The sequence below is a fragment of the Haliotis cracherodii genome, unplaced genomic scaffold (genome assembly GCF_022045235.1).
Source record: "Haliotis cracherodii isolate W230 unplaced genomic scaffold, xgHalCrac1.p SCAF_19, whole genome shotgun sequence".
Taxonomy (NCBI): domain Eukaryota; kingdom Metazoa; phylum Mollusca; class Gastropoda; order Lepetellida; family Haliotidae; genus Haliotis; species Haliotis cracherodii.
In genome coordinates this window covers 6,899,592-6,914,652 of record NW_027266274.1, presented here as the reverse complement: position 1 = coordinate 6,914,652, position 15,061 = coordinate 6,899,592, and the positions used below count along the sequence as shown (strand labels likewise).

The following is a 15,061-nucleotide window of genomic DNA, read 5'->3' as shown; positions in this document are numbered from 1 at the left end:
ATTGCTGAGATCGCTGCTCATGATATCAATCATTGGATTGTCTGGTCCAGCCTTGATATTTACAGACCGCTGTTATAGCCGGAATATTGCTCAGTGCATTGTTAAGCAACGAACGGACGGAAATCAAATTTCAAATTGGGATCAAATGAAAAGTTGCCGGTCGCGGGGTCTAATCTCTTACGATGCCGATTAATAACGGAAGCGTGTCTGCAGTATACCCGTGCTCACAGGTTCACCAAAGTGAAAGGTGTTTAAGTGAAAACCTCACTCATTCACTCACTCACCCACTAACCCACTCACTCACTCACTCACTCACTCACTCACTCACTCACTCACCCACCCACCCACTCACTCACCCACCCACTCACTCACTCACTCACTCACGTAACCTACACCCTCTGTCCTTTTGATAAATAACATTCAGGTAAGGTAATTTAAAACGGGTGTGTGTCAGAGTTGTTTGTGTGCTCTATTTACTGAAAATAATTACCTATCCCTTGTGCTTTTTGTGTGAGCCTCCCTTGATTCCTTTTCGCCCCAAACCATTAACCGCACTTACCACACCCTCATATATAAATAACCAGCCACACGCATTACACTTTGTCATGGAGCTCCGGCAGACGCATGCAACAATATGTAGCTTATATAAATAGTCAATGGGGAATATCATTCGCATGCGCATAAACACAAGACACGTCGTCTGAACAGACGTATCTACCGGCCTATTGAGGAAATCGGTGTATAACACAGATTATCAGCAGCACACCATGGGTTAGTTTGTTTTTCTTGTTGAGTAAAGGATTTACTATTTTGCACATTGGGCATAAGTTTATATGCACAATGAAATAGGCCTATGATTTCCCTTTTTTTTTACCTGGAACCACTGAAACGGGAGTTGTTGAACTCGCTGTTATGACAGGATCCCATTACTTCTCTACAACGATCAGGGGTTTGGGAAGGATATATTCGGACTTGTCAGTCACATCATTTGAAGCATATATGAACTGACATGAACTTGAACTATGGAAGTGATCTGGTGACATGTGGTGACAACCTACGATTGTCTCTTTGCTTATGGCTTATTGTGTGTAGGCAATATGCAGATGATGATGACTCATAGACTCATAACAATTCAAGAATCTGTGTTGCAGGATGAGGATGCCTTGTTCCACTATGCATATATTGTAATGATGTCAATGCAGATAATGTTTTAATCTTGGCTTGAGTCTGCTATATATCTCTTAGTTGTGTCTAATTTACGCTGAAGGGGTCGTTGGCACAAGTAGGTACTACAGATATGTGCCCCAAGTATGTTTCTGTATGTAGACAAAATCAGAATACAGAATGGTATGCCAGGATGAGTTCATTGTGCATTGCACAGTTCACTAACAATTTCCTTGACTCTGAACAAAGAAGACTTTCCTCAGTTTCTGGATCGGATCTGACATGCTGTTGTATGAGGTGCACTAAGGCATGCTTTATACAGCGTTAATTGGCACTAGTCCTATCGTCCTTGCCAAACTGCCCAATGGTTAAGGTATCACTAGGACTAGTAGAAATCAGCCCTTTTTATGGGTTTTGCTATATGTTATCTTTATAAGGACTAGTGGACGAAAACTGTTAGTTTCTACAGCTGCTTTATATAAACCGATATACACAGTGGTGTGCATACCTTTGCGTACAGTACTCTTATATTCCGCAATGCACAGCATTTTCCGTATTTCAGGTTGAGTAATATGGACATGTCCACTGTTTAGGGTACTGGATACTGCTCTGTATTCTGAGTTTAGCAAGGGTAAATTTATGTAACTGAAACTAGAAGGTACCTGGGCTATGTATTTGTAGAACTCGTGCCCGCGACCCCTTCAGCCTGTATCCTCCATGGTTTATGTTTTTACTGGGGGCATGGATTGACCTGTAAGAAAAGTTGGTTGTTGGTTGGTTTGTTGTTTAATGCCGCACTCAGCAATTTTCCAGCTATATGACGACAGTCTGTAAACAATCAAGTCTGGACCAGACAATCCAGGGATAATTACAGCACACTTCTACATATCTGATTGACTACAAATCATAATCTTTTCTTTTATGATCTACTCACCAGTCTCTTCAATAATGATGTGCTTACCTCCAGATATGTATGATTATTTTCATCAAAAAGGAACTTTGAATAAGAATTCAAAATTGAAAAATATTGGTGTAAATAATGGTTTTGTTTGTGTTATTAAATTTCTATAGAAGTTTAATAGACTCAGTGGTAAAAGTCACTGCATGAAGGCTGTACAGTTTGTCAAGTATTCTTCCTATCAGATCTGTAGTCAATACAGATATGAAGGACACCTCATCGAAACCTGTGCACAATTTTATGTACAATTCTCTAATTGAGAAAAAACAAACCCTCTTTGCTTTATTATTGATATGATTTTCAGTTGACTGTGTAACTTCTTTAAACCGTAACTTGATAACTTACTCAATGTACACTACTGGGCCATAAAAGTGATAACAGTAACTGTCTGCTCTGAATAGGATAAGTCATCTGATTCATCTCAATACAACATTCAAGATGTTAACAGTGACAGTATTATTGTTTTCAACATGTTCAAGTAAGACCAAAGAGAGCATGACCCGCTGTACAAATAAAAAAGCTTTACTTGCCTATAGCATTTTCATCCATGAGCCATGCTGTATAATTTTGAAGATTGATATAAACACCTGCTCTGACTATTGTGGAACATTTGAAATATTCCTGAAATGAAAATTCAGTGGTTAGAAACGAACAAGGATAACCATGATATTGTTAAACAGTTTGGTTAACCATAAACATGACTACCACATTTTCTTTAGTATGTAGAACATGGTAGTAATATTGAGTTTTGATGTTTAACGGTTAATCAACATGTCTGGTGATTTTTTATCGGGGTATCTCCAATTTCGAATTTGTACTGACCAAGTTTCTCATCACCCGTTCATTTACTGGAATTCGCTAAAGGGGTAGATCTACGGTGTAATTTTTTTCTGCGCTTGATATTCAGTTTTTTTCCTCAAATACTGAATCCGCTAGAGGGGGTAGCGCATTATACATGGGTGCGCACTATGCTCTAGAAAATATGGTAAAAAGAATCAATTCAGGGGGTTTCTGGATTCAAATACTACAGAAGCACACCTAAAGGACCCTGGTACTCACTCGTATATGAACACCTGTGAACATGGTGAAGATCTATGTTAGAATTGGTCTTCAGCAAGACATACTTGTCGTAAGAGGTGACAGTCAGACTAACCTGATCGTGTGGTCAGACTCGCTGACTTAATGCATGCATCATATCCCAATTGTGTAGATCGATGCTCATGATGTTAAACACTGGATTGTCTGGTACAGACTCAATTATGTAAAGGCCGACGTCATATAGCTGGAATATTGCTGAGTGTGGTGCTAAACAACGAACAAATGAAGCAAACAATGGAATGATATTACCATATTTATAACAACTGAATGTTCAAAACATTAACAGTTTAAGGAACACAATGTACTAAGTGACTGATGTGTCATTGACAGAGAATTTGTTTGTTTTCAGGAGGAATATTCAGCCTCTTGTCAGGTCTGTTTGGGACCAGAGAACGTCGCATCCTCATCCTTGGCCTGGATGGAGCTGGAAAGACAACAATTTTATACAGGCTTCAAGTGGGCGAAGTTGTCACTACAATTCCAAGTAGGTCACTGTCTGTTTAAAGCTTAACATTTTTAGGCCCCCAACACAAATTTATTTGTATGAGGTCAGGGTGGGTAGGTCTTTTTAATCAAATATGTTTTCTTTAAAAGACTCCCCTCACCATCTCCACTTACAACCTCCATGTGGCCTGATGCCTACACAATCAGGGGACGAATCACTCTCACTCCCTCCTTCAACATGTCCTGGTTCTTTCATTCAGCATGATAAGGGCTAAGAATATACGCTTATCTGCCGCCAGTATTTCTTCCCAGGGTGATGCAGAAGATCAGGGCAACCAAGAGCCTAGCTCTTCATGGTGCCTTGGTAACTGGTGAGAGACCTCTGAAGTCTTGTAGGAAATGATCCACTACCTCTACCAGGATGGGCCAACCTACTGATCCATCTGCAGAGCAGGTTACCAAACCCTTTACGGCCATTGCTATGGCACATTGACCTAGACTCGAGTCCTTTATGATGATACGTGGCTTTCCTATGGAGCCTTTTGCAAAGAAAAGGATCAGGAAACCAACTACTGAGTCGCCGCAATTCTTGGCTGAATACCTCCCTTATCTGCGTACCAAGCGAAAGGCATCAACATTACTACCTATTTGGTTGCTCTCACTTCAGTGTTGGAAGTTCGATTTGGAAGGCTTTTACAGTGGGGGTCACCTTATAGGCGGGGTCCCTTTTTGGATGGCGATATGTGGCACAATAACAGGTTTAGCATGTGATTGCATGATTAGCATGACTCGTTAGACCAGAATTTTCAGTAGTGGGTAATAAAATTGGTTGCTCAGTAGCTCTCAATGTTTTCCAAATCGTGTTTTGGAAGAAATTGATTACAGCGACAGGCGTCGCTTTTGATTCATTGATAATATTCAGTATTTTGAGTCTGAACTTTTTAACTACAACTTATCAGGTATCAGGCTGATTTGGCAGCAAATATTGCTCTTTGGATGATGACCGGGTAACAAGGGTATGACTGAAATACTGTTGAAAAATACCCAACTCTCTGACTTCTGTGAAGTTGCAGGATATCTTCAGGGATGAGAATTTACACAGACCTGCCGAATTTGTAACGTCATCATGGTCAAGGGTCATTATTGTGATACTTGCCATTACAGTATTCTCATAAATGATGGTGGTCCCAAGAGGCCCGGCTAACTTTATGAAAAAAAACCTGTCTCATCCCTGCATCTTTATTTTGTCTTTTTCATTTTCAGCAATTGGATTTAATGTCGAAACAGTTACTTACAAGAATTTGAAATTTCAAGTTTGGGATCTGGGAGGCCAGACAAGTATAAGGTAAGTGTGGTATGGTGTTGAGTATGTCCGCCTGTCCTTATAGGTTTCTCATGAAGCAGGAGTCCAGCGAGTACACAAATATCAGTACTTGCAATTATGTTTTCAATGTGCAGGGATAAACAGTGGCCGCCAGTCTTTGTCTGAGACTAGTGAAAATGTGGAATGAGTAGTTGGTTTCTGGTAAACTGTACATTTTTTAACTTATCCTGCATTACTCCTTTATGTAATAAGTGCTTACTTTTGACACACGAAGCTGTGATGGGTCCAGCTGATGATAAAATAGTTGTTCTGCTACAGCAGCAGGGCCTTAATCACCAGCTGCCATGTCATACCAGTACTGGTGACATAACAGAATCTCAGTTTTTACTTTTTACTTTAAGTTGTACCAATAAAGTAGTCCCCAGTTTTGGGGTGTTTTTGGCTGCACCCGTGGTCTGCGTGTTTGCATTCAACAAAGTCTATTCCTTCCTGTGATAGGTGGCCTCTGGGTTTGATGTTGTATATTATATTTATTTACATTGGTTCATGAAGGTGACAGTTTGTCACATGTTTCAAATGTTGTTGTTCCATTCTGCCATCTTAAATTGCCATCATGGCCAATGTTACTTTCGAGATACACTTTCTGTATTTACGTGTCCGTCCAGTATGAGCTTTCTGCATATATTCCCTTAGCCGTCTATTGGCGTTTGTAGTGTAAAACACATATTATGATATGCTATATATCCATTATTTTTAATTTAAACTTTGTTCTCAATAATTGGGTATCATACTCATTGCAACTTTACTGTAAATTGATACTAGCTGCTTGCACTCAAGCCATTTTATCTGTCGTTAAAGTGTAATACAATTCCTATATTATGGCGTATTATTTTTTTTAATCAAACTTTGTTCTCTATAATTGGGTAATCAATCTATTTAAAACTTAACTTAAAGTGGGTTTGAATTTATGCTTGCTTGTTGTTCTAATTGCTGTGGTAAAAAATCTACTAAAGATCCTCATCCTCACCCATGTTACAGAAGGTGCTACATCGCCCCTTTTGTACATGCCTGTGCCTGCCTACCAGCAGTCTACACTGGTGCCTTTGGCCTTTGGCCTTGTGCCCCAGGTTAATACAGCAACCCCAGCACTTGCAGCGCCTCCTGCTCACCAGGCCTTGGCGACTGTGTTAGTCAGTATCTCCCCACACATCTTTCAGGCGATCATCCCAGCGATGTTCCAGGAGCCGTTGTTCTGTACGCCTATCAGAGCACTACCAAACTTCTTAGTCGTTAGTTGAATCACTGGACAACCCATCAGAGTGGGATACTCACCCCGTCCTTGCCCAGGTGCCAGACTGGATGGCAGACTGCGTTGTTTCCCCCCACTTCCATCCCATCTGATCCCTGCTTAAGGACATGGTCAGGGTACTGGACGAGGACTCCTCACTTGATCCTCATTCCACCTTTCAGGGCACCCAAGTTTAAGAGTTCCAATCTGTGCTTTGAGGGAGGCCTAAGTGGGGTCGTTGAGGCCAGTAATTATCCAGATACCAGACACACAATTGGCTTTCATACAATGGGGGTCCGACGCTCCTGGGCTCATGGTGAGGTTTCTGTGAAAGTTCTGTTCTGTGAACAATTCATTGGAGAGGGCGTAAGTACTCTAGTAGAATTTGTTTCATGTGGCTGCTGGTAGACATGATCTGAACGGGAGCGCTTATATGTTGTCCAGGGGTTGGAAATGTCACCTTAGTTTGTATAGTATGATCTTTCAGACCAATGATTTATATATTTTCAGCTTTATCTACTGGACACAGCATTGAATATATCATTCTTCCTACAACAGTTACGTCATGCCTCGGCGATCAGTTGGGGAGCACATTTATTTAGTCTACATGGGATCTGGCATTTGTTCGCGGACGAACACAATTTTCCATGTATCGTCGTGGCACGACACAATCAGAAACCCTCTTGAAGTTGACTTTTCAACTTTACAGTCTTGTAGAGAGCCTTATCTAAATTGCTTCCCACTCTTGAGCAGCCCATTACCCTCACCAGTGGCAAGTGCTCCTGGGACTGCTCACACCAGCTTAGCACCTGACATATCCCTCTGGTTGCATGCCATCATTCTTCAGGCATTCAAGATCGCAAACCTCAATCCATCGAGAGCTAACAAATCTCATGAGATTCTTGTGGTTGCCTCGACAATCTCTCCACACATTAAATGTTTTATTAGAGCCATCATTGAGGGATGCTTTTGGAGGTCCGTCCACTACCTGAGGGACGAGGCCTTAGACGACGTCAAGGTCATTCGCAGCTTTGGCCCTCTGGTTGTAGCCCAGCAGGTCTCCAATCTGTGAAGCCATTAAAAACCTTAAGCCAGCCTAACCGAACTTATGCAGTGTTCGCATGCTCGATTCTTATTATTCTGTTACCCACCAGTGGCTTGGTAATCCAGTTTGTAGACCCTAGTGCATGCTATTGTCTTCCTGTTTGTTTGCCTGGACGTCCTCATACTCTCGTTCCTTTCTGCGGACACGATTGGTCGAGCATTTGCTATAGTGGAACAACCTTTTCCTCATCAGCTTGACCCATCACAGCTTCGTTTGTCAAAAGTAGGCAGTAAATGCATAAGGAGTAATGCGGGATAAGTATACAAATATTAAAAAAACTATCTAGATTTGACTGGTTTTGTCATTTCTTTGTTACATATAGTGTGAACTGAACTATGGACTAGTTGACTACTGCTTATGGTGTCTACCCCAATGTGTCATCGTCAACCCATTTCAGACAAAGACTGGTTATTGATCTTGAAGTTCCGTATTCGGCGTAATAAGCGCCCACGGCGACATTTGCTAAGATATCGGCTATTGAACAATCCCAAACAGACCCCCTTCCGAGTGATCAATGTACACAAGACTTATTTATTCGCGTATAATATGCACTCGTGTGTTACATGCACCTTTAATTATGGGCATTTAATTCTGGAAAAATATATTTCTGTCTTACATAAACATTTCAGGCTGTCGGCATAAACCAAAAAAATTTATCTTTCAACTCTGTTTTTTCCACCAAAATAACATTCTAATAACAGCCCCCTATTTCTTATTTTGAGAGCGCCCTGGGCGCTTATTACGTCGAATACGGTATGTGTATTTCATGGTCTCTGATTACAATCACGATGGTCCGAAAATGGAATATTTCATGTTTTAGAAAATGGACCAGGATGTGTTACTTTGTCACCTGGCTTACTGTGTCCTCAACACAAGGCTTGTTCATGTATATAGCTGCTGGTGTCTTTGGCCAAGCCTTGATTATCATTTAAAGGCTGACATGAATATTGATGACTGCACATAAAAAAACATTTTCTCACTTACTTCATTGATTTGTAGACCTTACTGGCGCTGTTACTACTCGAACACCGACGCTATCATCTACGTGGTGGACAGTATGGATCGCGACCGCATCGGGATCTCCAAACAGGAACTCGTGTCCATGTTGGAGGTAATTGGTGCTGTCTTTACTCTAGCAATTACCTTCAGAGGATTATGTTGATATTGATAGTTATCATCATGTTTGAGATACTTTATGAGACATTACATGAAACACATGACCTGTTATTTGTTACTTGAAGGCACTGACCCATGATACACAAAGCATAATCTTTGATGCAAGGCGTTAAAGGCGACTAACGAGATCGGGTTTGCTCACGATGTCAATCACTGGATTGTTTGGCCCAGATTCAATATTTACAGACCGTTGACATATAGCTGGAATATTGCTGAGTGCGGCATGAAACAACAAATAAACAATGAACAAACTTTAATGCTAGGCATTGTTCGAAGAAAGTAATTGTAAACATCATAAAGAAATAAACAAGAACTTATTGATCGAATTAGGTGCTAATAATAGTGCAATGATAAAAAAAGCCATGTGGTCGTGATACGATACATATCTCAATACGCCAGCATTATGATAGCAACACAAAGGCCAGACACTGGTAATAGTAACTGAAAAGCCTCTCCAATTCCTTCCAGCACACAGCTTCAATAGGGTTATTCTTACATTAAGGGAGTAAAAAATATGTATTTTGTATCGTCATGTATCGTGATAATTCTCTTACGTACCATATATCAAAGGCCACGTATCGAAGTGTATTGTTTCATTCTTAATTGCTAGCACGGCTATTTCTTCCTTACTGGAAGCAGATGTGACGATTCATTTGAATAAGGGGCGGTCGGGTAGCCTAGTGGTTAAAGCATTCGCTCGTCACGTCGAAGACCCGGGTTCGATTCCACACATGGGTACAATGTGTGAAGCCGATTTTCTGGTGTCCCCAGCCATGATATAGCTGGAATATTGCTAAAAGTGGCGTAATACCATACTCACTCACTCACACTCACTCATTTGAATAATTTTGCAAAAAGAAATATTATTGTCACGATTGTGTTCAGTTGTTGGTACGAACAATTTCATTACTCCAGTTGAGTTGAAACCTTCTTTCTTATTCTTTAAGGAAAAATGTTGAATAAGCATTACCATGATAACTAAGATGGATGTGGCAGGGTTCTTGATTGGTTCATTTGTTTCTTCAAAATGACCTGAAGATTTATTTGTAAATGATATAGACCCCATCATGCTGATGGAAGGATGTCTTATCATAAGTTGATAAAATCATGAAAATATTGTCATGTCCTCTCTGTCGAATTGCAGCATGGTCTATAATTGCCAATTGCAGCGCTGTTGATCGTGCCAGGATCATTCAAGGGTTGGAATAACATATTCACCCAAATTATAGCGAAGAGATGTTCGACATTTTTCATTATGAATCAGTTCAGTATTTGTATTTTACAAGATTGACACAATTTTATGGATAACAACTTCTTTAATACTGTAAAAAGCGACGTTTCGGTATAGATCCTTATACCGTTGTCAAGCAAGACTGAATGAGGGACATAGTGCAGAAAATATATAGCAGAATATATATAGCAAGTGGAGGATTAATCCTCTACTGTTAATCTTCCACTTGCTATATATATTCTGCTATATATATTCTGCACTATGTCCCTCATTCAGTCTTGCTTGACAACGGTATAAGGATCTATACCGAAACGTCGCTTTTTACAGTATTAAAGAAGTTGTTATCCATAAAATTGTGTCAATCTTGTCATCCGCCAACTTCTAAGTAATGCCTATCAAACAAGTTATTTGTATTTTAACGATAGATTTTGATTTGAATGCTACATCTGTGTGCAGGAGGATGAGTTGAAGAAGGCAGCGCTGGTGGTGTTTGCCAACAAGCAGGACATAGAGGGTGCCATGACAGTGGCAGAGGTGGCCAATGCACTAGGACTCAGTAACTTGAAAAATAGAAAGTATCAGATCTTCAAAACGTCCGCAATCCAAGGAGAGGGTCTGAATGAAGCCATGGAATGGTAAGATCTTGATTGTCTTTTAGTTTTTGTCTTTTTTTTCTTTCTTGGACATGACATGACGCCTGGCCATGTTGTCTATGATGCTGCATTTCTCTGTGAAGAGTTGTGTCCCTTAGTCATGCCAGGATCCATAGGTTTGGGGATTCTTCTTCATGATCTTTGGCCTTTTAGCACCATACTATATGGGTTTCATCAAAGTCATCATGTTATGATCACATTGGGCTTACAATACTGCTTCATGCTTCAGACAATGAGCATAAGATGTGAGAGAGCTCAGGGATCAAGGTGCTTCATACAGTTAGCATAAACCATGAAAGAGCTCAGCAATCAAGAAACTTCATACAATTAGCATTAGCCATGAAAGATCTTAGTGATCAAGGTGCTTCATACAATTAGCATTAGCCATGAAAGATCTTAGTGATCAAGGTGCTTCATACAATTAGCATTAGCCATGAAAGATCTTAGTGATCAAGGTGCTTCATACAATTAGCCTAAGCCATGAAAGATCTTAGTGATGAAGTGTCTTCATACAATGAGCATTAGCCATGAAAGATCTTAGTGATCAAGGTGCTTCATACAATTAGCCTAAGCCATGAAAGATCTTAGTGATCAAGGTGCTTCATACAATTAGCATAAGCCATGAAAGATCTTAGTGATCATCATCAAGGTGCTTCATACAATGAGCATTAGCCATGCAAGAGCTCAGGGATCAAGGTGCTTCATACAATTAGCATTAGCCATGAAAGATCTTAGTGATCAAGGTGCTTCATACAATTAGCCTAAGCCATGAAAGATCTTAGTGATCAAGGTGCTTCATACAATTAGCATAAGCCATGAAAGATCTTAGTGATCATCATCAAGGTGCTTCATACAATGAGCATTAGCCATGCAAGAGCTCAGGGATCAAGGTGCTTCATACAATTAGCATTAGCCATGAAAGATCTTAGTGATCAAGGTGCTTCATACAATTAGCATTAGCCATGAAAGATCTTAGTGATCAAGGTGCTTCATACAATTATTGAATTAATATAAACCATGATTGATTCCATGGTGACTCTTTTATTTTCAGGTTGGCAACTACGGTTACAAACCAGAAGTAGCATTGGACATTGGCATGAAATTGTATAAATGTGGTGAATGAAGAGGAACGCAAGTATGGATACATTGAGGGGATGCAACTGTGTCATCTTCACCATCACTATGATACTGGTTCTGCAGGCATCAGAATCCTGTCATTAACTTTAGGGAATATGACTGTCGTAGCTAATGTCAAGCTATGGGATATTGATTCATAGCCTGGGATATGTTTGGAGTATGACAAAAAGTAACAGACTGCTTCATCTTCATCATTAAACATACATCAGGGGGAACTCCAAGAGGAGTTAATACTGACTGGATTAACCACATTTGGGGGTTCAAGTTCATTTTTCAAGTTCAAGACATTTGGAATAATGATACATTACTCGTTAAGCTTTAGAAAGCTATTTATGTGTTAGATAGACCGAACAAGTTATTACCTCCGGTGCTGTTGCCATCCAAAAAGGGGGTTTTTGGGGCACAGATCCAGAAAGTATGTCGCTGACAGTGCAAGACTTGAGAACAACAACTCTTGTAGAACGACATTGTTAGGAAGACAGAATGTGCAGTAACTACAAATGTATGACCTCTAAGTCTTCTTGTGGTTGAATTGAAAACAAGAACTGGCTTTGGCATTTTTAAATTGTGAAGAATAAGTGCAGGGACTATGTACCTATACAACCAGATTATCTTGGCCATTGGTTAAACATACTGGGTATTAATGTGGTATTCATCATTACTCTCATGCATGTTAAAAGATTGTTTGTTATCATTGGAATTCTAGTTCTCAGATTAATCATTATTTCAAAGTACGGGATATTCTCTGGGTAGGAAACTCTCCATTCTGACTTGGATTAGTTATTTTAGGTAATTAACATGATAAGGTATATATACTCCATTGTTGGACCCTTTGTTTCATGATGGGAATTGACGAGTTTGAGCCAGGGAAAGTGTGGCTCCTTGTCTGTATTGTTTTGAGTGGCCATACAAATACCTGTTATGCTAGGTTGTATGTGGTAACTCCAAAAATAGACCGCTTTTTATGAAAAAGTTTCTTATAATTTCTTTGCAGAAACTTCGATTTTTATAAAATATAACAGATTTTTTATGATAGATCAATTTAAGGTAAGCTTGAAGCTAGTTGACAAAAAAGACAGTTTGATTGTTACTTACCTTATTCCTGAGGTGAGAATTATGCCATATTAAATATTAATATCCCCAACTAAATGACTCATAAATCAGCAACTATACGAAGTGTTCTGAGTGTTCAACTTCAAACTCAATTGGTACCATGTGATCAAAATATATTAATGTGGTTAATTATCACATATATCTGAGCTGTTGATGGAATAAGTTGTTCATTGTAGAGTCACAGCACATGTTTAATATATGAGTGCGATGTTTAGCACACTGTAGTATTTTTCCTCTCCATCATTGAGGTTATGTCCTCTGCTTGCTTTGTGGGTACAATATAAGATGAGCTGATTTCATATGTTCATGTACCTGTTGCTGACTCTGTTGTGTTGTGAGCACATGTATTAATTTATTATAGTGCTTGAGAAAGTTTGTTTACATATTTTGATCATTTTGAAATCTAATTCATGCATGAATATCCATATATCATTGAACTCACCTGACTTTTGTGATTCTAAGTGATCGTTGTTACAACTAGTGATATGAATTTAAATAAAATTAATTTTGAAACGTCCATTTCATGTTTGGATATTTTGTTAATCCACATCTGGGTGTGTCAAATTATCTTGCTACCATAACTGATAGGTTTTGTTGAGATAGGAGCAAAGCTAGTGAAGTCTAACATCCAGTCTCTGAAATGAAGTATTTTACAGAAAAAACTATTGTAAGTTATCTTAAAATATAAGAAAAAGGAGCCCAAGGAATGTTCATTTTCTGACACTGCACTAATCCAGGCCTGCTAGACTTGCATGGGCCATATATTGGTTATATTTGTTTCAGGGTTGGGTCTGGATTTCTTCTTTGATATTTTACTGTTACTTATGATGTAAGGAATCAAATATGTACTTTGCATCATTCATAGTAGTAATGTCCTTTTAAACCTGTCCTCATAATCATTCTAAGCATGTATTTTTGGTATAGCCCAAATACATGTCATTCCAAACACAGCATGAAAATAATAAAGCACATGTTGTCCAATGAAGTGTTTTGTTTATTGAAGTAGAAATTATACATTAGCAGAGGATATCAAAATCACATTTTATTTTTTAAAACTTGAAAACTTAAATGGACCAGATAAAATTGAATAAAATATTTTAAGACAAATACATTATGTCCCTTGGTATTGTATTGTGTATGAAAATTCCAAAATCATGTCATACAATCCTGTTTTGTTTTAGATGAGTTTGAATGTTGGGTATTGATGTTATTTGCCAGTATTCATTAATATTATTAATGTGTGGTTTAATTGGGATATTTGACCTGGGATAATAAATGCTATACCAATTTCTTGGATCATCATTCTCAAAACATAAGTGTTTCAAAATATCCCTATATAGAGAATGTGTATATTTATTTATTATTTGACAAATGATCTTCGCCACCTGTGATTTTCAAGATGAGATATTGTCCCAAAATGTCACCTGTATCAAAGAGTAGGTCTGAGCTGAAACTCAATCTTCCATGTTGATAATGTTAATTTTGTCAGCTAAGTCTTTCCAACAATAGTGTATTGATAGGCCAATATGGCAGTGTTCGAAATTCTGGATGAAAGTCTGAGTACTTGACATTAAATAATGGTGTGGAAATGAAAGATTTTGATACTTCACAGAGGTGGAGAGTGTGAGTAACTCAACTTGTCCACAGCTCATTTCAGACTAGATGTGGGAAGAAAACAGGTGTTTTTTACAGATTGCTGCTAGTTGTTGGACTTGAGGCTGTATGTAGTCCTGCTGTGTATATTAAGACCTCAGTGATTTAGAGCCTCATTAAATTTCGAACACTGTTAGGTGGGTGCCCATACAATAACAAGAGCTGTAGTCAAAGTGTCATGTACCGTTTTAATGTTTGGACTGAAAGATTCCAAAATGATAGTGACTGGTCCTGGGAGTGACGGGTGTAAAGTTTATGTTCATGTTACGCTTGTAATCCAAGATATTTTGTGTTGCACCGCCCTCATCTCCATCCTGCATCCATCACATACAGGTCAGAGGTTGTTTGTCTGTGTATATTATCAGTATGGCCAGTCTGGCTGATTTGTACAGAGATGTTCTACAGTGGGATTCATATTTGTAAATAAAGTCAATTCTCTTTCTTCGATCGATTGTTCGTTGTCATTTTCTGCCAATATTTATAGGTTGTTTTGGTAAGATAACCTCTGTACACAAATGTATCTGTCGACATCGTAGGCCCAACCATTGTCTAAGGTGCTACAATTTGCTTTGCAGAGATGTGTCCCTTGGTCGTGACAGAAACCTATGATCACGAGTTCGAATCTCAGATTCAGCCAGGATTGCTTGTAGGTTTGTCAGCACCGTGCCAATGTTTGTTGGTTTCACCTATATCAATTGTTTGACAGGCATTACTTAG

At 39.0% G+C, this 15,061-nt stretch overlaps 1 protein-coding gene across 1 annotated transcript; it reads left to right on the top strand.

Moving 5' to 3' along the window:
- The first annotated feature begins 686 nt into the window (after positions 1 to 686).
- LOC139466718 (ADP-ribosylation factor-like protein 1) lies at positions 687 to 14,792 on the top strand. The gene is made up of 6 exons (XM_071248363.1): positions 687 to 771; positions 3,570 to 3,704; positions 4,928 to 5,009; positions 8,381 to 8,492; positions 10,245 to 10,423; positions 11,493 to 14,792. Exons 1-6 carry the CDS (start codon positions 768 to 770, stop codon positions 11,521 to 11,523), a joined length of 543 nt encoding a protein of 180 aa, XP_071104464.1. The 5' UTR covers positions 687 to 767; the 3' UTR covers positions 11,524 to 14,792.
- The last annotated feature ends 269 nt before the right edge of the window (positions 14,793 to 15,061 follow it).